Consider the following 23334-nt stretch of genomic DNA (forward strand, 5'->3'; position numbering starts at 1 on the left):
TGATGGTTTTTTAATGGAAAATATATAGGCTACCTGAAAGATAACCTGTCTATGATGCACCATAAACACCGGGCTGGGACATTTCTGCTCAAGGTCTCAAAAAGCATCTGAGTCAACGTTCGTTCCCAAACACCCATAGGCTACTTCAATCCTCTATTTTCAAAGCTGATTCAAGTAAGGAAGAGCATGGCTCAAAGTAAAGTAACTGAAACTACATAAATTCGTCAAAGTGAATAAATTGTGTCAACTCGCCGCAATGTAGATTTATTAACGCACCCGTGATGATCTACATCGCCATTTAAACCAGATGTTTTAGAGCGCACGTTGAGATGTATTCAAGGCAGGGCTGTACCTACACATATTTGTTGCACGTGCTACAAAAATCATTCTTTGCGATGGATGATTTAGTACCAACGTTACACCGGTCAGATACAGTTTTGCCTATGGCTATTCCGTGAGACTGATCGCTTTTTGTTTGTTCGAAGTGCGTGTTTAGGGTGTGAGAGGGGAGTCGATGTGCTTTGATTCCAGCTTGGTAGTTGTAGTCTATGCGATTAAAAAACACGTGTGTGTGAAGTGTCCAAACAATGACAACGCTTTCATTATGGCTGCTTTAGCCACAGACCTTGAGCTACTGTACAGTGGGTTGGGTTCCATTTAGAAGTGTCCACTTCATTCGCCCTTTCCGTGATAAACACAGCTACGTGAAATGTATTACTGATATGCAAAACTATTAACTTTTCGCCAAGAGGTGGCAGCTTGATACTGTAAGGCAGTGGTCTCCAACACGGTGCCCGCGGGCACCAGGTAGCCCGCGGGACGGCTATGAGGCGCCCCCAGCGCACCTTCTAAAAATAGCCAACAGGTCGCCTGCAGATCACGCTCTAAAAACATGCTCTATTGTGAAGTTTTCAATCGATATTTAAGTCTAGACCAGAACCATTTTAAGAATGTATGTAGCCATACATCTGTAACATTAAATTGATATTGGTGATATCTTACAAATTGTAGCTGCGTTAAATTTTAGCCTTTGGCTCCAAATCCGTTTCCCATTCAGTCTTTAAACAACAACAGAAGCGGAGCGCATACACGCTGCTCGCACGCATAGACAGTAAAGGGGGAAAAACTAGCTCGTCTGGTGTAGCCAATGGAAGCATATCTTTGCAAAAGTTCTGTGGCCATTCCATGTTCGTCAAATACGGTTCCTGCATGATTGTTCAAGAACTGAAAAACAATTGCTTTAGCTCACAGGCCTTTTCTCCTCCATAGGCTACTGCCGTATAATAGCGCTGAAAATGTTGCATGCATGACTGAGCAGGACTGTGCATTACCTTTTTTGTCAGATCATGGAGAGATTTCAGGTGTGCAATAACTTTAAAAGGAGTTTTCATATGTTAGGGTGGTGTGGGCGATTACTATTGAAATGTTAAAACTGAATTGTCCACTGAAATCAGAACTTAAACAACCCCTGAATTCATAATGGTGGGTGGGTATAAATTGGGTACAAATTTTAACCCAAATTATTAATTGCACAAAACGATTGTTTTTTTTTTTGTTATAATAAAATAGATTAGATTCCCCATGCAAACTTTGAATGAACAAACTGAACAAAAATGTTGGTAGTGTTGCATAGGCCTACACAATATTGATCATTTAAAAGTACAAATCTCATAGGCCTATTATTTAGGAGGACTACCCTCGCAAAAAAGGGATGACTGTATGTTTGTTTCAAATGAGTAGCCCTCCATATGATTTCGGGTCTTCAGGTAGCCCTCATTCCCAAAAAGGTTGGAGACCCCTGCTGTAAGGTGTAAGCCATTGGTTCCAAAGGAGATTTTATTTTGGTCGCCAGCATAGCCTAGTGACAAGTGTTGTGTAATAGGCCTAGCATAGGGCCTACCTTATATAGCTTAGTTTAACAGTCACGGTTTTGTCATAACTCCCTCTATGCATTTTTGCATTTAGAATAGCTCTGAAACTGGGGGGCGAACACGTAGCAGGGGGGGCGCCAGTGCGTGGATATCTCAATCGCAAAATTAAACAATATTTTTATCGGACGCCTACCATGGACTAGCCTGGGTGAAATCAAAAGATTGCGTCAAAAGATTGAGCTTAACCATGGACCTCATAGTTGCAAAATGCAAGGGAACATGAATCAGCATATTATTTGCACAAACAATAACGGACAGTAGCTCTTCAACTTTGCCCGTTAAAATGTGTATGAACAGTCTCGCAACGCATTGAAGGCCCTTTTGGACATGTCAGTTATTTGCACCACTGGGTAAAACGGCATTTTGTTCTAGACTACTGGTATTTAATTTGTGCATTGACAATAAAGCTGAATATCATTTGAACTAGATGACTAAACGTATGCATATGTAGAAGAAGAAACATTCACAAAAATCCATGACATGACCTCTCTTCTTGATAGCTGTTGAAAACTGCATGGAACTGACAGGGATTGTTTTGTTTAATAATAATAAATAAATAAATACATTATGCTGCTACCTTCTGCTTTTCCCAAATACAATGTAGCCTACAGGTGTACCTTTCATCAGTCCAGTTGCAATGGATGGACTGTGATGAACTTCCCTACTTGTGATTGTTTAGAGATTTTAAAGGTTTTATAACAATGCTACAAATTTTTTGGCCCAGAAACAAATCTATTCACCTTTGCAGCGCCAGTAGGCTACTTTGTGTGCGGAATGTGTGCAAACACACATTCCAAACAAGCATACACAAAAGTTTCAAGAGTGGGGGATGGAGTAGAAGATGGAGACAAATTCATTAATATGATTTATTTTCGCGGAATGGATGTACAGGACTGAGCGGCGGTCATATTTTGTACCGCTATGCGGTACATCTAGTTTTCAAAGCTTTAATTTATTTGTCATTGTGTGTTTATTTGTTGTTACTAGAAATTAAGCAGTGAGTATTGCCCTCTGCTGGTCACTAGGAAGAGTAACACAATTAGTAGGACTTGTCTGGGGTCAAAAGATCAGTTATTCTGTGGAGCTGTGTCTTTGACATACTTTCCCTATGAAACAACCACTTAGCAACCCCTAGGTACATGTGCCATATGCACCAGTGCCAAGTTTCATCAGTTGCCTTTTATATTTCCTCCCACCAGCTTGTTTTAGAGTCGAGGTTTCTGAGTCTATTTCTGGGTCTTCTGTCATTCATTTTCTCTCTCTGTCCCTGTGCCCTGTGTGTCTCTGCCTCTGACTTGTGTTACTCCCCCATTCCCCCTCTACCAACCTTTAAGTGGAGTCCCATGGTAATTTTAGCACTAGGCAGACAGAACAGACCCTGTTACCTAATCTCACACTCTTGTCAGGATTGTTCTAGAATTCACAGGCCTGGTGCTTAGAATGAATATGCTTCCAAACTGTTTTTGTTCATTTCCTGTTATTTCATACACAGTACATTTACCAAACCCAGCTTTCTAAAATCACTGTAGAAATTCTGTATCTACACCATATCTCAAATGATTTTGTTGTGTTTCATCATCTTACTTTTTCTTTACTTCTCCTAATAGATTTAATCGAAGGACCTCGAAAGTCCACTCACTGAACCTTGCCATCAATCAGCAGTGTGTGGGATAGTGGGCTATTGCTAATGGGCGGAGCAAGCTAGCTATCACCTGTTGTAACCACAGCTGTTTCCTGGACTGTGTTGGGTTTGCACACACTTGTCTTGTTTCCCGATCCTTGCAAATTCTGAGACAGATGATGAGAATCACAGAAAAAACTTGTGTGCTGTCAGTGAAAGACTTTTCTGTGATTCTGATTATTCTAATGATTAGAGCTAAAAGAATAATGATGCAAGCTAAGATACATGATTACAACTATTGGTTACGTGTACTACTCATGTTAAGAAGAGTTGATGCCTGATATTTCAAACCTTGGAGCTTTAGTGATAAGTATAAGTATATATACTTTTTTGATCCCGTGAGGGAAATTTGGTCTCTGCATTTAACCCAATCGGTGAATTAGTGAAACACAAACAGCACACAGTGAACACACAGTGAGGTGAAGCACACACTAATCCCGGTGCAGTGAGCTGCCTGCTACAACGGCGGCGCTCGGGGAGCAGTGAGGGGTTAGGTGCCTTGCTCAAGGGCACTTCAGCCGCGGCCCACTGGTCGGGGCTCGAACCGGCAACCCTCCGGTTACAAGTCCAGAGTGCTAACCAGTGGGCCACGGCTGCCCTGATCACATCTCACTCTTCACGGACAATAAAATGATTGTACTCTTTAGTCATATTATACCAAATGAAAACACAATTTCACATTTAACTACTAGGAGTATTTAATACAAACAGCAAGTCATGGTCCACATTTGACCAACCTAGCCCTTTAATGTTGAATATCACATTAAACACACAAATTTCCTCCACTGTGTCTTCAATACTGTGTTTCCTTTACCAGAGCTGATTCAGGCACGACTTACGGCTGCCTGTCAAATTACAACAGCTGCACCTTCAAGCCCTTCCTCGCATTTGGCCCAGTCTGCATTCTCTCTGGTTGGGCATGGGATGGGGGGGGGGGGGGTATGGAGGATGAGGGGGAGGGAGAGAGAGAGAACAGGAGGGGGGTATGTGGCTAAATTTAGAGGGGAGGCCGGATTAAATAACAGCTCCCTCATGCTGGGAACCTTTTCTCTGCTCTGCCCTTTTCCAGCCAGCACCGTGTGGTGAGCAGACCTGTGGCCACCATCTCCTCTCCTCCTCCTCCGTTTTTTCCCCAATTTCCCTTTCTTTGGACTACTTCAGCCACAAAACCTATTCTCCTTGAACCCCTCTCTCCCTCCATCATGGATCCGAAAGCCATTAAAGAGGAGCTGCGCCTTTTCCAGAGCACCCTGTTGCAGGATGGCCTGAAGGAGCTGCTGAATGAGAACCGCTTCGTGGACTGCACGCTGAAGGTGGGCGACCGCTGCTTCCCCTGCCACCGCCTCATCATGGCCGCCTGCAGCCCTTACTTCCGGGAGCTCTTCTTCACCGAGGACGGCAAGGAGAAGGCGGACACCAAGGACGTGGTCCTGGACGACGTGGACCCCAACATCCTGGACATGATCGTCCGCTATTTGTACTCAGCTGAGATCGACCTGAACGATGACAATGTGCAGGCCATTTTTGCAGTGGCCAATCGCTTCCAGATCCCATCTGTCTTCACCGTCTGCGTCAACTACTTGCAACAGAAGCTCTCACTGACCAACTGCCTGGCCATCTTCAGGCTTGGCTTGGTGCTCAACTGCCCCCGCTTGGCCGTCGCCGCCCGGAACTACATTGCCGACCGCTTTGACAGTCTCTCCGCTGAGGAGGAATTCCTTCAGCTCGCGGCCCATGAGCTCTTCGCCATTATTGGCACGGATACGCTTAACGTGGAGCATGAGGAACATGTGTTTGAGGCCCTGATGCGCTGGGTACGCTGCGACAAGGAAAAGCGCACCAAGGTCCTCGGCGACGCCTTTGAGTGTGTGCGCTTCCGCCTCATGCCTGAGAAGTACTTCCACGAAAAGGTGGAGACCGATGACCTGATCAAGGCCGACGCAGAGCTCATGAAGAAGGTGCAGGTGATCAAAGACGCCTTTGGCGGGAAGCTCCCCGAGAAGACCAAGAAGAAAAAGGCAGAGGGAGAGGGCGACAAAGATGGGAAGGAGGGAGAGGAAGAGGATGAGGAGGAAGATCTGTTGCCAGGATACCTCAGTGACATCAAGAGACTGGGCATGTTCACGCGGGACCTGATCGTCATGGTGAACGAAACAGCCGCTGTGGCATATGACGTAGCTGAGAATGAGTGCTTTGTGGCCGCCATGTCTGAGCAAGTGCCCCGGAACCATGTCAGCATTTGCACCTCGAAGAACGAGTTCTACATCGTTGGCGGTCTGTTCATAGAAGAGGACAACAAGGACAGCCCACTGCAGTGTTATTTCTACAAGGTAAATGAATCAGAAAAGGAGGTTTTACAAAGAACATTTAACAGCTGAGCAATGTTAATCATTTTGGATGCAATGAACAATGACATGGTGTCATCAATTTTTTTATTTTTGTTCTTTGTCAGTCTTTGCTAGTTAGCCTCACGTGGCTTAGCACACAGTAAACTTCACACAGTATACTTCATTTCACCCAGTCATGTACTGGAGTTTTGGTGTGGTTAGCCCGCTGCCAGTACTATACATTGTAGTTTGTCAGTTTAAAAAGTTGTCTAGTGTTGCTTTCAACCGTAGTCTAAAATAGTTATAATATAATTATAGTTATAGTAGAGTTATAATACGTTGTTACTGCAGCAAAATAATTCTCCCATAAAACAAAACTGTTACTTTAAAATGGAGTAACAGCCAGTATAAATATCCTCTGACCTAGACCAAAATATTTTATGTAACCTCCTGACACACATTTAAAAGGTTGATGTGAAATGATGTGCTTTCAACAACATTTCTCATATCCACTGGTAATCCTCTCTCTGTTACAGTTGGATACGCTGGCATCTGATTGGTTGGCTCTGCCCCCCATGCCTTCTCCCAGGTGTCTGTTTAGCATGGGCGAGTATGAGAACCTGGTGTTTGCCATTGCAGGGAAAGACCTGCAGACCAATGAGTCCCTGGACACAGTCATGTGCTATGACACAGAGTAAGTGGAATTTTGTAGTTTCATACAGAAAAATTACATCACACCTGTTCTCTATTCCTTCCTAATTTCTTTTATTCCTCCCTGCTTGCTTCCATCTCACATTTTGGAACATCCATTTTTCACTATATAGTGCACTATATAATGAAGAACCACATACTTTATCCACTAATGTATAGTGGATGAATGAATGTTTCAAATGCAGGCATTTGATTTGATTGCCTTATGATCTGACTGATCCAACTACATGTCTTATGATCTTACTGGTCCAACTATAGGCTATAGTGTGGACTGGTTAGATGGCATAACTAACTCCTGCTGTCTCTTTACAGTAAGATGAAATGGAATGAGACAAAGAAACTTCCCCTGAGGATCCATGGGCATGCTGTGGTCTCTCACAAAGGCCTGGTCTACTGCATTGGAGGAAAAACCGACGACAAGTGAGTTCCACAGCGTGTGTCTTTGTGTTCAGACATATGGCACATAGAATCAACTGCAGCTGTCCATGCTCCGTCACTCTCAGCACAGAAGGAGCTCAGCCGAATGTTCAGGTTCTTCTGAAGTATTTTTACCCCACGAGGAACCTGCATCACAAATAGCTTTTGTGGTTAGAGGCTGAGATTTGTGACCTTTTTACAAATATGTGAAATGTGACTGCACTCAATGTCTCATTATCAACCAATGCATGGAGTTGCCAGAGCCTGTGTCAGCAGCAAATCTGTCTTTGACCCTCCAGCAAAGCCATCAACAAGATGTTTGTGTACAACCACAAGCAGTCTGAATGGAGGGAGATGGCAGGCATGAAGCTGGCCAGGGCAATGTTCGGTGCCGTTATTCACAAGGGTAAGATCATCGTGAGTGGAGGAGTGAACGAGGAAGGCCTTACCGCAACAGCTGAAACTTATGACTTCACCACAAACAAGTAAGTATGAGCATGTCATAAATGTCCCATTTCATAATGACTAGTTCAGAGATATTGACAGGCCGCAGTCTACAAGTCTTAAGTCATGGTGGGCTGTTAAGTATAAGTATATATATTCTTTTGATCCCTTGAGGGAAATTTGGTCTCTGCATTTATCCCAATCCGTGAATTAGTGAAACACACACAGCACACAGTGTACACACAGTGAGGTGAAGCACACACTAATCCCGGCGCAGTGAGCTGCCTGCATCAACAGCGGCGCTCGGGGAGCAGTGAGGGGTTAGGTGCCTTGCTCAAGGGCACTTCAGCCGTGCCCACTGGTCGGGATTCGAACCGGCAACCCTCCGGTTACAGGTCCGAAGTGCTAACCAGTAGGCCACGGCTGCCCTATTGATAGATACCCCTCTTCATTTCTTCAAGAAACTTTAACATACTAGTTTTCATTACGTGAACTATACGCAGCTTGTAGCTTGTATACCCACCTTTTGATTGTGAGTGACATTGCATGGCCCATGGTGAAGGCTGTCAATTACTTCTAACACTGACATTAAATGTTATGAATTCAGATGGGAGCCATTCGCAGAGTTCCCACAGGAGAGAAGTTCAGTAAACTTGGTGAGCAGTGGAGGAGCACTGTACGCCGTCGGTGGTTATGCCATCATGGAGCTTCCAAACAAAGAGGTCGGCCCAACAGAGCTCACTGACGTCTGGCAGTAAGTCCCCTACCATAAACTCGATTTTGGCTGAATGGCAATACTTTGAGTCAAAAGAGATATATCCCTTGAAGGTGTAGAAAATAATAACTCTTTTTCCTCAACATTTGTTGATACAGCCACAGCATATCACACTTATCTAGCATATCATCAAGGATCTAGAGCCAATGTGTGAAATCAGTCATTCTCCTTTTACATGATTTTTTTACACTCCCGTTAATTCATCCTGTCCCTGACCAAATGAGGTTTCTCTGCGTTCATGATGGTGTGTTTGTGATTGCTCTAGGTATGAGGAGGATACGAAGAAATGGAGTGGTATGCTGAGAGAGATGCGTTACGCTGCTGGCTCCTCTTGTGCTTGTATGCGACTTAACGCAGCCAGAATGCCCAAACTCTGAAACGTGCCATCCTACCATGATCTTCTCACCTGCTCTTTTGACCTTAAGAGCTCAGCTGCCTGGAGTCATCCCTCTGTAGTCGTTTAAAGAGAGTGAGAGGAAACTCTGTGGTTTATTATTAATGTTGCAAGGCTGTCTTGAGACACATTGCTACATAAATTCTGTAGTCCAGCCAGCTGTGTAATGTCTGAAAGCCTGCAATGTTTTCCAAACGGTTTACATTAAAAAAGAAATGCATATAGTCACTGATGGCCATCGCGAGCTGGAAGTGGAAAATGGGACTACTGTGATGATTTGGGTTGAATTCTCCCATCTCAGGTTACTTTCTGTACAATAAAATAACAAAGTTCAACCTGTTTCATTTCACTCACTCATGTCAGCATAGTAGGTGTCTGAATTGTATGTATGCTCCCTTTTTTGTAAAATAAACATTTTTAAATTACGTGACTTGCCCTGTGTCTACATGGTTAGTCTCGGGTATAGATTTTTTTTGCACAAGAGGAACTATAGTATTAAAGTATCCAAAACCCATTCGGGGCGCTGTATCTGACGGACAAGTACCCAGCATGCATTGCTATGGCTCATAGCGCCATCTTTAGAAAACCGTGGTGTTGAAGGACTTGAATTACACTCGTGTGTTTCATTTTACGTTTTAGATATTTGAATGTTTGGACTTTAGTAATCGCTTGTTGTTAAAAAGGTAATGTTCGTGTTGTCTTGTCACTTTAATTTATTGTCGATAACTTTGAAGTGGACTCCATTATATCTGTTGTTATGGTTAAGTTCAAATGTAGCTAAGTTGGCGATGGGTAATAGTTAGCCAGCTAAGGGGGACTCCACCATCTGCAATTCAGGAACTGGCGCAAGCTAGTTTACTAGCCATATTGGAAGTCAAATTATACAAAACATTTGCATTGTAGGTCTTGACTTCCAAGGTATTTAATGCAGCCTTAGTTGATAAGTGGAAGCTGATGTTGCTTTACGGTTTTGATGCAAGAAGCTAACAGCTAATGCTCTGCATGTGTGGTTCAGTGAAATTGGCCAGTTCAATTTCTTGCGTTACAAGCTAGTTAGCTATTCAGCTAACTTACTTTGAATGAAGTAGTCGAGTGTCCGTAACGAAACCCTCTGTCTGGTTAATTTCGCTTAGGTTAATCCAGAGTATCTGCATCAGATTTCCAATTTTGCCAAGTGACGTATTGTTATACGTTGTGTCATGCGTAGTTTAACTGGTCAATTTTTAGTTTAGTCGCATCAGACGTCACTTTTGGCCACACTTAATGCTGCTGTTCTGGCTTTTTGTCTTTGGCGAACGTGGCGAATACAAGGTTTATTTCACGTACACTTGATAAACCATAGACTGCATAACGTCAGAGGCGAGAATTGTATTTTGCACACATGATTGTTTTGTTGTTTACAGTGAGATGGGGGTGAAGGCGCAGCGACCTCGCTGCTTCTTTGACATCAGCATCAGTAACGTGCCAGGTAAAGAGCTTCGAGACGCATAAGAAACGTAACCGAAAATGTACTTATTTGTTAACATAAAGTAGGCCTGTTTCCCCATTAATACTTTTCCTTTTTTTTTGTAGTGGGAAGAGTGGTTATTGAGTTATTCTCTGATGTGTGCCCGAAGACTTGTGAGAACTTCCGTTGTCTGTGCACAGGTATTGACTTTTTTTTGCCTTTTGTGACCTAAATTATGTTAAAATTCACATCCTATGAGCACCTTTTTGGGGGAAAGCATGAATTCCACACATTGATTTTCCTCAGTATGTCCACATGATGTATAGGTCCAAAAACTAACATCTTTAAAATATTTTTGTTTACTTCCAATGTTTTTGTTTTTGGCCCTTGACTTTTTTTTCATCTTTACACTCTCAAAAAAGGCTGAAAAACTCAACCTTTCCTTCTTTTACTCTTAATATAGTCATGGTCATTATTTGCGTAGGCGAAGTTTGAAAAAAATCTGAGACGGTGCAGCAACAACCTAATCAAATTTGACATGTAGTGAGCCAGATGTATATTGAGTGCTGATCATGTATACCATAGAATCATGACTGATGCAGTAAAATCTGGAGTGGACATGCTCATTTCCCCAAATTCCTGTATGACAAACATGCTGCATATTTTCTTGTCCAGGTGAGAAGGGCCTGGGAAAGGGCACCCAGAAGCCGTTGCACTACAAAGGAAGTTTGTTTCACAGAGTAGTGAAGGACTTTATGATCCAAGGAGGGGATTTTAGCGAAGGTAACTTATTTTTTATTTCTGATTATTAACTTCACCTTTCATAACACAAATTATGGTTTGCAGGTAAGTGATAAGTAAACAGAAAACATTGAATTTTCTTTCCAAAAGGTAATGGCCGAGGTGGTGAATCAATATATGGAGGTTTCTTTGAAGGTGGGTATTCTTTCTTGTTCTTTTCTTTTTTGTGTATGTGATGTCTGTCTTTCAAGACCAGTTGTTGTAAAGTTTCTTATTCCCAGTATGCTCTGTGTGTGTGTGTGTGTGTGTCAGATGAAAGCTTCTCTGTCAAACCCAACAAAGAGTTCCTCCTGTGTATGGCCAACAGGGGGAAGGACACCAATGGCTCTCAGTTTTTCATGTAAGAGGCTCACAAACTGCTCACAAATGTTCACAAACACTTTTCTATCTGATTGTTTTTTCACTTTGCAGTGGTTTCTTCAGAGCTAAAAGAGTAACCACACTCCAGTCTAATTATTGACTAAAGTGCAGTACATTTTGAGGCTGTTCAAAAACTATATTACGTTTCACACAGTTGCATCACCTCAACATACACATGTTACACATGGTGAAAGATGGAGTGTATTTTTCCCCTCATGTAATGTCTCTTTCAGGGTTTCTCTTTTTTTCAGAATGTATAGTATATTGATTAATTACATGTAATTGCTTACTGTGATTCATTATCCACTGTTAGTTTTGTCATGTATTTTATATTTATACCAGTTGTATTGCAAAAATCATATTGATCACCAGTCCTGTGCAGTATTGTGATGTTATCTGTTCAAGATCTGCTCCATGATGGCTAACCAGTGAAACAAAAAGTGAAAGTAAAATCTGGTCTCTTGAAGTCCTGCATAGCATGCATCTCTGTGAAATTACCTGACGCACTCTCTGGTCTTCATTGCAACAGAACAACAAAGCCCACGCCTCACCTTGATGGGTACGTTGCATACTGACACCAGAAAACACTACATTTTGCCATATTGTATTATTTTGCCATTGACATAGACTCTCCTTGTTTATTAACCCCTTTTGAATGTCTACTCCACTCAGCATCCATGTGGCGTTTGGTCAGGTGATCTCTGGACAGGACGTCGTCAGGACTATTGAGAGTCAGAAGACGGACCCTAACAATCGACCAATTTGCGAGGTGAAGATGACGAACTGTGGTGAGCTAGTTCAGAAAGCCAAAGGTATGTTTTCTATACTTTTCATCTTGATTTTCCATTTTCTTATGTTTGTCTTTGTAATGTTTGACTGAAAATTACAAAGTTGTTGGTTTGCTCATTTTAAATGGTTTCATTATTCTGTGTAGGTCTCAGAGTTTTTTAGCCAACTCATTTGATTACAGCAGTTGTGCATGAAGGTCTCTGTTTGGCTATCTAATATGCTGAACCCCCCTCTCATCATCTCACTCCATTAACAGCCAAGAAAGAGAGGAAGCGCCACAAGTCGGCCTCTGGGGAGAGTGAGAGCGACTCTGACTCGTCATCCGACTCCTCCTCAGACTCGGACGACTCTGAGAAGGAGTCCAAGAAGAAGAAGAAGAAGAAGCACAAGAAAGAGGCCAAGAAGAAGAAGAAGGAGCAGAAGCGCAAGAAGAAGGACAAGAAGGGGTTGGTGCCAGTGGCTTTTCAAAGAACTGGAAATGCCTTCCTCTCTTTCCTTAAATTCTGTAGTCATTGACCTTGGCATGTATTGGACTGTTTGGTCAGCAGTTGGCCAGTGTTGTGATGTTGACTGTAGTGATTGACTCAGATGAGGTGTCTTGTGCTGACTGCTGTCTTCTGTGCTGATCCCAGGTCTGAAGAGGAGCAGGAGGAGGAGGCCGAGGCTGAGCCTGTGTCCACTATCCGTCCCGAGGAAGTGCCGCCCGTCCCCGAGAACCGCTTCCTTATGCGGCGCAGCCCCCAGCCCCGAGAAGAGGCTGTGAAGGACAAGAGCAAAGAGAGTTCTGGGAAAGACCGACAGAAGGAGAGGGACCGTGATCGGGAGAGGGACAGAGAGCGAGAGAGACAGAGGGACAGGTGAGTGCTGTGATACATTTGTACTATTAAAATATGACCTTGAGAAGTGATTGACCACACACACACAAGAGATCTAATGGTTAAAATACTGTTTTTTGTCGGTTGTTACATTCATAGTAGTTCTTTATTCACAAGGACACATTCACATGGGTCCATGAAGTTTGTCCCTTCAGAAGTGCTGTTGTGTTACTGGTGCTCAGCGAAGCATATATGCTTTCTGAGTAATGCATCTTTGTCCTCATTTGTAAACTGCAGTTGACTGTGTTTGTTGAGCATCAAAGAGCTTTAGCTTTTTTTCCCCTCCTGTTCTCCCAGGCCCATGATGAACTCCAGGCAACCGAACCGCACTAGGCTGGTGATGACCCGCTCCGGCAGAAAAATAAAGGGCAGAGGCCCCAGGGTAAGAGTGGGAGAGCGGAGAGGGCAATTGGACTTGGGTTATGGTGTGGTGATTGTAAAGGGTCTGACAGTCTCTGGTATTAATTGCGTCTAAGTATGTAAACTTCCTCTTCTACTTTCTTATGTAAGCATCCTCTTCTACTTTCTTATGTATTACATCATTCAGTTTACTTTTCTGCTTTGTGTGGCTAAGCTGCAGGAGGTACAGTTGAGTTGGATTAACAGTAATTAGATCTTTGACCTGTTCTTTTTTCTTTCTTTCTTCCCACGCAGAGGTACCGCACTCCGTCTCGTTCCCGCTCTCGCTCGTGGGACCGCTTCAGGCGCAGTGAGACTCCTCCCCACTGGCGCCAGGAAATGCAGCGCACGCAGAGAGTGCAGCGCACGCGCATCAGTGAGGACCGCTGGATCAAAGGAGATAAGTATGTGTCACACGCACCCACAAACACGTCTGTAGGGCACTAGAAATTGGTATAGCTGTGTGTGTGTGGGCCATAGGAAATGCACCTTATTGCCATCCGTCAAGGATAGAGGTCACATTAGCTGAACATTTTCTGAACATCTTTGACATCTTATAACAATAAAACAAATTGACCTTTGACCAGGATCATGGGACAGACCTCATTCACAAGGGACCGGCTTCCACACGTGCATACTTTATCATAAGCACAAAGAGAAGTGCAAGAGATCTCTTGTCCATGCATGTGGGAAACCAAATGGATTGACATACTTTGACATGCTTGACATACTTTTTTTTGCATACTTGCAAACAAAGCTCTATCCCAAATAACAATAGATATCTCTTGTTTGTTTGTCAAAGGGGAGACATGGAGAAAGAGAAGCCAGCCCCTGAACCAGAGGTCAAAGAAGCAGAGAGGAAGAACTCTGAAAGGGAGCGAAAGAACTCTGAGAGGGAGCGAGATCGAAGACCGTCTGACAAAGAGAAGGAAAAAGAGAAGAAGACTTCCGAGAAAGGCCGAGAGGAGTCCCAGAGTCCATCCAGGCAGAAGGACAAGGACCGAAAGAGCAGACACCACCACTCTAGGAGCAGAGACCGAGATGGCCAAAAGAAGGCCGATGGAGAGAAGGAGGAAGACGAGGCTCGGAAGAGGAGGGGGCGGTCCCGTAGCCGAAGTGGCGAGAAGAGAAGCGACGGGGACCGCAGGCGCAGTCAGACCGATGACAAGAAGGCCCGCTCCCGAAGCAAAGAACGCAAGGAGAGAGACGACAAGAAGGAAAAGGAAAAGGATAGGAAGTCGTCATCGGGAACGAGAGGCCAAGAGAGGAGTAAGAGCAAAGACAACAGCAGGAACTCCGAGACGGACGGCAAAGACAAACCAAAGGAGGAGACCGACAAGAAAATGAAGAACGGAGAAGGCGAGCGGGCGAAGTCCCGCAGCAAAGAAAGGGACTCCAAAACAGACAGAGACGCCAGGCGCAGGTCCAGGTCTCGGTCCAGAGGGCGTGGACATGGCCAAGGCCAGCGTGGCGGGTCGCGTGACCGGACGCAAGACAAAGGAAGGAGCCGCGACCGAGACAGGCAGCGCAGCCGGGAGCGCAGGAACAGGCGCTCCAAGAGTCGGGAGAGGGACCGGGAGCGCGACCGGGAGAGGGAGAGAGGCAGAGACCGAGAGAAGGAGCGGGAGAGGAGGAGGAGCAGGAGCAGGGACAAATCCAGAAGCCGAGACGCCCGGCGAGACAAGAACTCCAAGAGCCGCGATCGCTCCTCCAATCAGCGAAGGAGTCGAGAGAGGGAAGAGGACAGAAAGAGAAGGCGGAGAGACCGTCGTAGCAGCAGCAGCAGCAGCAGCAGTAGCAGCAGGAGCAGCGACTCTGACAGCGACAGGGCCAAGAACAAGAACAAACAGAAGAGGAGCGCCAGCCCCAAAGGAAAACGACCAAACAGCCGAGAGAAGAGGAGAGACAAGTCGCAAAGCCCCAGGAGGAGCCGGGACCATCGTAAAGATGACAAAAACAGATCCGGCTCGAGCGATAGCGACTAGACTCGCTGTAGGAGCGGTGACTCCAGTTTCTACCAAGGCCTGTGTGATAGCACCTGTCTAAAGGGTACAGATGATAGAGGTTTTAATGGGTGTAGGAGGGAGTGAAATCCTAGTTGTAGGTGCCCTCCCACTTGTGTGTTTTAAGAACTGTAAATAAACGCAGAATCCACAACATGTTTTACAGTCAGAAATGGTTAATTTAAATTGACTCGTTGGTAAGACCGGACTTTGAATGCCCCTAGTGAAGTCATTTTTTTTCTTTCTGGAAATGTGCTGGTCCCTCATCCTCCTGTTATTGCTGTAACCGGCCACAGCCTGTCTGGCAAATAGAGACAATAGACAACATTACATAGTAATTGTTGATAATCATTAACACTTTTACTGGAGGGGCATACATGTGGGTAGTTGAGCTGGTGATATGGTTGGTTGCAGAAAAGTCATATTAATTTCCACAACATTTTTTTGGGACAAAATGATCCAGAATGGAATTGGTCATTTTAATTGATTTATATTTTTGAAAGATTTTCAGTTTTATACCTCTCTGGGTATGTTCATTAAAAAAAATATTATCATTATTATTATTTTTTTTTTAAACCAGCGAGTAACATTTGTAATGATAAATGTGGTGCAGATGTCAGATCTTGTTTATTCCATTAAAGACTTTTGGGATTGTCCCACCCTTTACATACTCTCTGATATGGTCATTTTGGTGGTAGATAATTAGCTGACAGCTTTGAACATTTGGTTATATGGCATTTTGCCTCTTTGATTCTCTGTCAAGCCTGGCAGTGTTTAAATCATAGACAGTAAAAGAATTTAGTCACTGGTAGATTTTGAGTAGGCGGGGTTTGTATTGGCCAATCAATGTGCTTTGTGCGTTTGCACTCGAAGGCAAACCGGTAGCGGCAATCAAAAGTTCTATTCCTGAATGCTGCTGGGTGGCGCACGATTTCGAAGTGTAAGTAGTGACTTCTTTTAAATCGCCTTATAAGTCAGTCGTTAAATCCTAATCAGGCATCAACTGAACACCGCTTCCCACGGTCATTTTTAGTGGGCTGTTAGAAGATTTCATTTGGATAAGCGTGTTGGCTAGCAAGCTAAGTTAGCTAACGACGAAGGTTTTCTGGTTCCAGAGAATTTAGTTAAACAATAACTTAACTGCTGACCTAAACGGTCAGATTCATTCTTAAAGATTCAGGTCTATGATTGACAATAATGCTGTTATGTTTTCACAGGCCAGTGCGGAAGTCTAAAGAAAGATGAAGACCCTCATGGTGTTCGACTTCGACCACACAATAGTGGATGAAAATTGTGACACTTGGGTCATAAGAAGCACCCCGGACAAGCGCCTGCCAGATTGGCTGGCAAAGACTTATCAGAAGGGGCGATGGACCGAGTATATGGGCAGGGTTATGTCGTACATAGGTGATCAGGGCGTTACATCGGAGTCGATTCGATCTGTCATGCATACCATACCGTTCACAGACGGCATGTTAGAACTTTTCACATTCATTTCAGGACACAAGAATGACATCGACTGCATCATTGTCTCCGATGCCAACATGGTGTTCATCGACTGGATCCTAGAGGGAGCTGGGCTTCGACAAGCATTTGACAAAGTGTTTTCAAACCCAGCCAGTGTCGATAGCCGTGGTTACGTAACGGTTCAGTGCTACCATTCTCACACCTGCGCCAAGTGCCCCATCAACATGTGCAAAAGAAAAATTCTGGAAGATTTTATTGCGGCCCAAGACAAAATGGGCGTACAGTATGCACGAACAATTTACGTCGGTGATGGAGGCAATGATCTCTGTCCGCTTAAGGCAATGCGTGAAGAAGATATTGCGATGCCACGTAAAGGGTATACTCTGGAGCGGTTGGTATTGGCCGGAGTTGTAACCGAGGACGGCACCCCATTGAAGCCGCGCGTTCTAGTATGGACAAGTGCTACTGAAATTCTCAATGAACTGAAAGCTGTCATGCAATAGAACTCTGCGATGCTGCCCCCTCAGTAACGCGATGGAAACACATAAATTGCCAGTTCAAAGTAACAGTAATGATCTGATTATTCACTTCGATTGCTAAGGGCACATATCAGAACATGGTCTAATCAGTGGCCTTTTGTGTTGATTTAATAAGGTGTCAATATAACGAACAACATGTGATGTAAAGTCAATTTGGCATGCTGAATTTACACATTGCTATGTGTTGGGTGTGGTCTTGTCTATAGTGAACAATTGACATGTGGTCTGTGTTTACTTTTTATTTTATAATAATAAAAACTATTTAATAAACATGTTGCCAAAATTATACCGTCTCGACGTCGCAATCAGGCACATTCAACACAGAATAGACAATAGCTCTCAACAGAGATGCGGAGAGATTGAGCATAGCCTAAGAAAAGCATTCATTGCAAAAACGTACCACGAACGTTTCGTTTTTCAAGTAGGCCTATAGGTTGCTTCTTGCAATAATTGTAAGCCCATCAGAGATAATAATCAGAATGCAACTTTGGCTTGTGAGATTATGTGCGACATAGGTCGGTGAGAGTAGGCTATAGGTGATTTAAGGTTACCGGCGGTCGTTGTTGGATTATTGAACTGGCGCAACCCCCAACATCTCGTATCAGCTGTGTGTGTTCAGTGAGAGCTATTGTGCAAGATTATCAGGCGCATCCCAGGATGATAACAATGCAAGCGGTGGCTTCAAGCCAAAGAAAGATTTAGGCTAGCCTATATGATGGATGAAGATGCATTGGCTAATTTCCCTTTGATTACGCATTCCTCCCAAAAGCTTGCAGTTATGGTGACGGTGACTGACATTTTCGGAGCGATGATCTGAAGCCATTCTAGAGGCGACGCGCAGGAGACCGCAGGTGGAGCGCCGAAGCGCCTATTGTAAGCAATGTTTTTGTTTTGGTTCAGACCATTGCCGTAGTAGATATATCTTACAATTTGCTCTTAAACGATTAAGGTTTAGCATACAGCATATAGACAAATTGAACACATTTAGCCTACCCCTTATAGAAAATGCTTTTCGCCAAGTGATATCCAAATTTTGGCTAAGCAAACAGCCATGGTGATTTAAATGTAGACTAGCCTACTTTTCACAGTAACATCTGCTTAGGCTAGCCTACTGCTAAACATTTCCCAGGCGGATTCCGACTGCAACGTTTTTTGCAATACATGGCTGCATAGATTGGCTCATCACTAATAACACATTGCCGATCTGTGTTTTAATAAGACATGCATTTATCTATAGCCTGTTGATTAAATCCATTTGGCAAGTTGAGCTTTTCCAACAAATGTCAACAAATACACGTGTAGTCTAACCACTGGGTTTGTTTTGTCTTTGTAACAGACCGTGTAGGGGTCGCCAAAGTCGCAGGCACGGCACAGTTCAGATATAGTGGTGTCTTTTGTCTTGACTGCAGGACTACAGGTTACTGTCATTAGCCTACTCCAAAAGGGAGAAAATTCAAGACAATTAATAGGCCTGCACAATTAGGCCTAAACATCAAATAAATGAAAAGGCGAGGTGAGAGATGTCTATCAGTCAGGGCACAAGGACCCTGTAGAAGCTTAAATTGATGGATTATTTTGGCCCGACTAAACCATATTCTGTGGTGTTAATGTTAGTCTTTGTATGGAGACTCTTATTTCACTCGCTCTGAGACAGTTGACATTTCACCATAAAGCCAGAGGCACTGTTCTCTTATTTCTAAAACTATGGGCACTTCAAGCACACTTAGTTTCTCTTATACTCTCTATATAACTGCAAAGCTGCAGCAGTTCATTTTTTGTCTGCTGTTTAATTTTGCTGTATGGGGATGGTTCTAGTGTTATTTAATATCTATCTTCTCTAGTCTTGTTTAAAGATATTGCATATGACCAAAATGTTGTGTGAACAGCATTGTCCAATATGGAGATGTGTAAGGCAAGGTCACTTCGGACCACTTCTTTTTAGTACTGCCAATTAACCACTTGCAATAAGGCTTAATGCCACATCCAGACATTCATGCTTTATATTGCTCTTTGTCTCTTGATCATTGACAAGCCTTCTAATATAGATAAAGGCGACAATAAAGATGAATTATGGTCACAATCAAGCTATAGAATATGTACATTTATGAAGGTTAGTCTAATGCACTTTCAAAATCATGGCAATGTGGCTATTATTCTAGAATAAGAAAGACACATGCTCATGCCACATGACTCCCTTTGTGATAGAAAAAGACACTCTCTGTGCACTTGGACCATACATGAAATCCAGCCTGCTTGTTAATTTTTCAGAAGCATTATTTATTTTTATTAGGTTAAAGTTGTGATTTAACAAGGAACGGTTCTCTCTGTTTTGCAGTGTGCACAATGTCTGCAAAGGGGCAAGTGGGTTACACCTATGAATTCCAGGATGTTTCGCACCCAGCACAATTCTTAGACTCCATGTGGGAGTGTTACACAGAAGGGCTCTTTACAGACGTTACACTGCAGTGCAACACTGGTCAGTTGTTCCACTGCCACAGAGCAGCGCTAGCTGCGCGTAGCCCCTTTTTCAAAGTGATGTTTACAACAGACATGCGTGAGAAGACTGATGGCTTGGTGCGACTGCCGGGCATAAATAGCGAAGTCCTCAGCATGCTCATAGAGTTTATGTACACCTCCACGGTGACGATAACCCAGGGGAATGTGGAGAAGCTCCTAGAGGCTGCGGACATGCTGCAGGTCAGACCGATTAAGACTGCATGTGAGGAGTTCCTGGTGCGTCTTCTGGATGTAGACAACTGTCTGGGCATGCAAGCATTTGCTGAGCACCACGCATGCTCAAGTTTAGAACGAGAGGCACAGAGGATGGTGCTCTTCCAGTTTGAGGAGCTCATCAGCCAGGAGGAGTTCTTGGAGGTCAGCCTTGAGCGCCTTCGCTCCCTTCTCTCCACCAAGAACCTCAACGTGAGGAAGCAGGAGGTTCTGGTGGATGCGCTGATCAAATGGGTCAGCTATGGAGCCCTGACTCGTCTGGGCCTTACCCGGGCCTTGCTGCACTGCATAAACATGGACCTGGATGAAAAGAACTTCTTCAGGAACATCCTAAAGTCCCAAAGGAACTGCTCAGACCTTAGTGGGACAGAGCGGATCCGTTCTGCTCTCATGTCCTCCCTTCTGCCTGGTTTCACCATCACACGTCTCAGCTGCAAGAAGCCCACCACCAGCATGTACATAATAGGAGGCTACCACTGGCATCCGCTCTCCGAGGTCCACATTTGGGACCCACTGTCAAACACATGGGCCCAGGGCACAGATATGCCCGACCACACCCGAGAGAGCTACAGCATCACCCAGCTGGGGCCCAGCATCTATGTCACGGGGGGCTATCGGACAGACAAAGTCGAGGCCCTGAACACCGTGTGGGTGTACAATAGCGACCATGACGAGTGGGCTCCCGGATGCCCTATGTTGGGGGAGCGCTACTACCACTGCTCCGTGGCCATGCATGGGTGTGTGTATGCCATCGGGGGCTACAGACGAGGAGCTCCTACTGCTGAGACGGAATTCTATGACCCACTCAAGAAGAAGTGGTTCCTAGTGGCAAATATGATCCAAGGTACTGAAGACTGAATAAGAAATAATTTTTTTAAGGCCCTAATTTTAAAAGTGGGCAATGTGCAAAGTCTGTCAACATGAAAACTTATTTTGCATGAATAACAATCATCTTGCATGTGGAAGCATTGAGCTGACTCTTTGTCTGTGCTTATTATTGGTTCCTGGGTTTTTGGTTATTTGTAAATTGGCTTCAATGGAAAGACGGACCTGCAGGGCAAATTCAAATTTGCTAATTTGCAAATGTGTTCTTCTGGCTTCACCCTGACTAGATTTAGATTTAGATTTAGATTTGGGGCAGCCGAGGCCTACTGGTTATCACTTCGGACTTGTAACCGGAGGTTTGCCGGTTCGAATCCTGACCAGTAGGCACAGCTGAAGTGCCCTTGAGCAAGGCACCTAACCCCTCACTGCTCCCCGAGCGCCGCTGTTGTTGCAGGCAGCTCACTGCGCCGGGATTAGTGTGTGCGTGCTGAGTGTGTTTCACTAATTCATGAATTGGGATAAATGCAGAGACCAAATTTCCCTCAGGGGATCAAAAGAGTATACATATACTTATACTTAGATGATTATACAGGGTCAATTCTAATTCTGTATTATTTATGTAGTGTCTAATCAAACAGTTCAACCCTTGCTCTCATAGGTGTGGGGAATGCCACAGCATGTGTTTTACATGATACCATTTATGTAACTGGTGGCCATTATGGCTACAAAGGAAGCTGCACATATGAGAAGATCCAGATGTACAGGGCAGATCTGAATGAATGGAGCATCGTCACCACCTGTCCCCACCCAGGTACGTGGAGCCTTAGTTTGAATGTATTAAGTCTGTTAATAAGTTTTAATACTTATTAATCAAGCTTGTTATTTGTGTGTTCCCCTAGAGTACGGTCTCTGCTCAGTCCCGCTGAACAACAGGCTTTATGTGGTAGGAGGCCAGACCAATGTGACAGACTGCTACGACCCAAAAACAGACAAGTGGATCAAACTCTCAGACATGAAAGAGAGGAGGATGGAGTGTGGTGCCGTAGCCATGAATGGCTGCGTTTATGTGACTGGTGGTTACTCATACACCAAAGGCGCATACCTGCACAGCATGGAGCGGTTCGACCCAGAACAGGCCACCTGGGAGATTGTGGGTACACTGCCCAGTGCAGCAAGATCACATGGATGTGTTTGTGTTTACAATCTGTAGCATGGAGTTGATGCATAATCCTGGAGTATAAGTATATATACTCTTTTGATCCCGTAAGGGAAATTTGGTCTATGCATTTATCCCAATCCGTGAATTAGTGAAACACACTCAGCACACAGTAAACACACAGTGAGGTGAAGCACACTTTAATCCCAATGCAGTGAGCTGCCTGCTACAGCGGCACTCGGGGAGCAGTGAGGGGTTAGGTGCCTTGCTCTTCAGCTGTTCCTACTGGTTGGGGGTCAAACCGGCAACCCTCTGGTTACAAGTCTGAAGCCCTAACCAGTAGGCCACGGCTGCCCCACAAGAAGGAGAAGAGTAGGGTTGGTTTAGGGTGTCTCGGAGCAAAACAAACAAAAACAAATCACATTGCAAAAAATCAAAATGACATAAAGGACATAAAACGGCACCTGCAACACAAGAAGGGAGATGGAAAAGAAGACATCAAGAGAGTGTCCAGTTAATTGCGTTAAGTACAGACATCTGTACGCTCGGAAGCTAGCAACCCCCACGTCAGCACATCCTGTTTCATCATCTGTTCATCATAGCAACAGCACTGACCCAAACAGTATAAAAGAGTAGGTGGTGTTGGTTTGCCGAATCTTGGACCCGGGCTGACAGGAGGGTTGTTGTCAGTTTCCATTCATAGTCACTCAGGTTTTTTTTTAAATGATAATTAGTCTGACTGTTAATAACCAAATACGTGGGCCAAAAAGAGAGTGGTGTGTGATTAATAATGTAACGTAATACGATACCCATAGAGACTGAAAGGTTATTTTGCATAAATAATAATGCAATATAATGCAAATTCTCATCAAAAGAAACCTGTTCTATAATATGGAGAATGTCATGCCATGTCATACCAGACACTGAAAGATTTGTGTGTCAAACAACGGTCTGTGTATACTCAGGGAACATTTTCACAGCAAACCTCAGAAAATATAGAATAGAATGTCTGTTATTATGATTTATTTTTCCCTCCAAACATTTTTTATGGTTCAAAGGATTTATATAATGAACATTTAAGTCAGGTGTTTTAATAAATGTTCATAAATGACAACCGTAACATTGACTTTTAGTGTGTGTGTGTGTGTGTGTGTGTGTGGGGGGGGGGGGGGGGGGTTGTGTGCTTTTTTGTGTGTGTTGTGACATGTAGTTTGAATTTTATGTAGCAACTTGATGTTTATGAATTGTATGTGAACATGCATT

General features: G+C 44.0%; 4 protein-coding genes across 4 annotated transcripts; all 4 read left to right on the forward strand.

Annotated features, from left to right (window-relative positions):
• Positions 1 to 4596: 4596 nt before the first annotated feature.
• klhl41b (kelch-like family member 41b) lies at positions 4597 to 9105 on the forward strand. The gene is made up of 6 exons (XM_076303626.1): positions 4597 to 5942; positions 6476 to 6633; positions 6963 to 7070; positions 7367 to 7552; positions 8119 to 8265; positions 8552 to 9105. Exons 1-6 carry the CDS (start codon positions 4815 to 4817, stop codon positions 8661 to 8663), a joined length of 1839 nt encoding a protein of 612 aa, XP_076159741.1. The 5' UTR covers positions 4597 to 4814; the 3' UTR covers positions 8664 to 9105.
• Positions 9106 to 9257: 152 nt separating this feature from the next.
• ppig (peptidylprolyl isomerase G (cyclophilin G)) lies at positions 9258 to 16020 on the forward strand. The gene is made up of 13 exons (XM_076303625.1): positions 9258 to 9363; positions 10084 to 10148; positions 10253 to 10327; positions 10803 to 10910; positions 11019 to 11063; positions 11181 to 11268; positions 11818 to 11847; positions 11961 to 12100; positions 12334 to 12523; positions 12710 to 12934; positions 13250 to 13334; positions 13607 to 13755; positions 14154 to 16020. The coding sequence occupies exons 2-13, from the start codon at positions 10088 to 10090 to the stop codon at positions 15334 to 15336; spliced, it is 2379 nt and encodes a 792-aa protein (XP_076159740.1). The 5' UTR covers positions 9258 to 9363; positions 10084 to 10087; the 3' UTR covers positions 15337 to 16020.
• Positions 16021 to 16209: 189 nt separating this feature from the next.
• phospho2 (phosphatase, orphan 2) lies at positions 16210 to 17646 on the forward strand. The gene is made up of 2 exons (XM_076303628.1): positions 16210 to 16294; positions 16572 to 17646. The coding sequence occupies exon 2, from the start codon at positions 16596 to 16598 to the stop codon at positions 17322 to 17324; it is 729 nt and encodes a 242-aa protein (XP_076159743.1). The 5' UTR covers positions 16210 to 16294; positions 16572 to 16595; the 3' UTR covers positions 17325 to 17646.
• Positions 17647 to 17753: 107 nt separating this feature from the next.
• On the forward strand, positions 17754 to 23174 carry LOC143142617 (kelch-like protein 23). The gene is made up of 4 exons (XM_076303627.1): positions 17754 to 18233; positions 19696 to 20934; positions 21574 to 21726; positions 21815 to 23174. The coding sequence occupies exons 2-4, from the start codon at positions 19704 to 19706 to the stop codon at positions 22123 to 22125; spliced, it is 1695 nt and encodes a 564-aa protein (XP_076159742.1). The 5' UTR covers positions 17754 to 18233; positions 19696 to 19703; the 3' UTR covers positions 22126 to 23174.
• Positions 23175 to 23334: the final 160 nt, after the last annotated feature.

The sequence above is a fragment of the Alosa pseudoharengus genome, unplaced genomic scaffold (assembly GCF_046254945.1).
Source record: "Alosa pseudoharengus isolate Yale_2024_CS ecotype anadromous, Long Island Sound unplaced genomic scaffold, YU_APseudo_1.1 YU_APseudo_1.1_scf_24, whole genome shotgun sequence".
NCBI classification, from domain to species: Eukaryota; Metazoa; Chordata; class Actinopteri; order Clupeiformes; family Clupeidae; genus Alosa; species Alosa pseudoharengus.

Bases quoted from the DNA above. Each gene is read 5' to 3' on its own strand.
- ppig (XM_076303625.1), top strand. From the start codon at position 10,088: ATGGGGGTGAAGGCGCAGCGACCTCGCTGCTTCTTTGACATCAGCATC. The intron at 11,269-11,817 runs GTAAGAGGCTCA...TCATTGCAACAG, and splicing joins AATGGCTCTCAGTTTTTCAT to AACAACAAAGCCCACGCCTC. The intron at 13,335-13,606 runs GTAAGAGTGGGA...CTTCCCACGCAG, and splicing joins TAAAGGGCAGAGGCCCCAGG to AGGTACCGCACTCCGTCTCG.
- phospho2 (XM_076303628.1), top strand. From the start codon at position 16,596: ATGAAGACCCTCATGGTGTTCGACTTCGACCACACAATAGTGGATGAA.
- LOC143142617 (XM_076303627.1), top strand. From the start codon at position 19,704: ATGTCTGCAAAGGGGCAAGTGGGTTACACCTATGAATTCCAGGATGTT. The intron at 20,935-21,573 runs GTACTGAAGACT...TTGCTCTCATAG, and splicing joins AGTGGCAAATATGATCCAAG to GTGTGGGGAATGCCACAGCA. The intron at 21,727-21,814 runs GTACGTGGAGCC...GTGTTCCCCTAG, and splicing joins CACCACCTGTCCCCACCCAG to AGTACGGTCTCTGCTCAGTC.
- klhl41b (XM_076303626.1), top strand. From the start codon at position 4,815: ATGGATCCGAAAGCCATTAAAGAGGAGCTGCGCCTTTTCCAGAGCACC. The intron at 7,071-7,366 runs GTGAGTTCCACA...TTGACCCTCCAG, and splicing joins GGAGGAAAAACCGACGACAA to CAAAGCCATCAACAAGATGT. The intron at 8,266-8,551 runs GTAAGTCCCCTA...TGATTGCTCTAG, and splicing joins GAGCTCACTGACGTCTGGCA to GTATGAGGAGGATACGAAGA.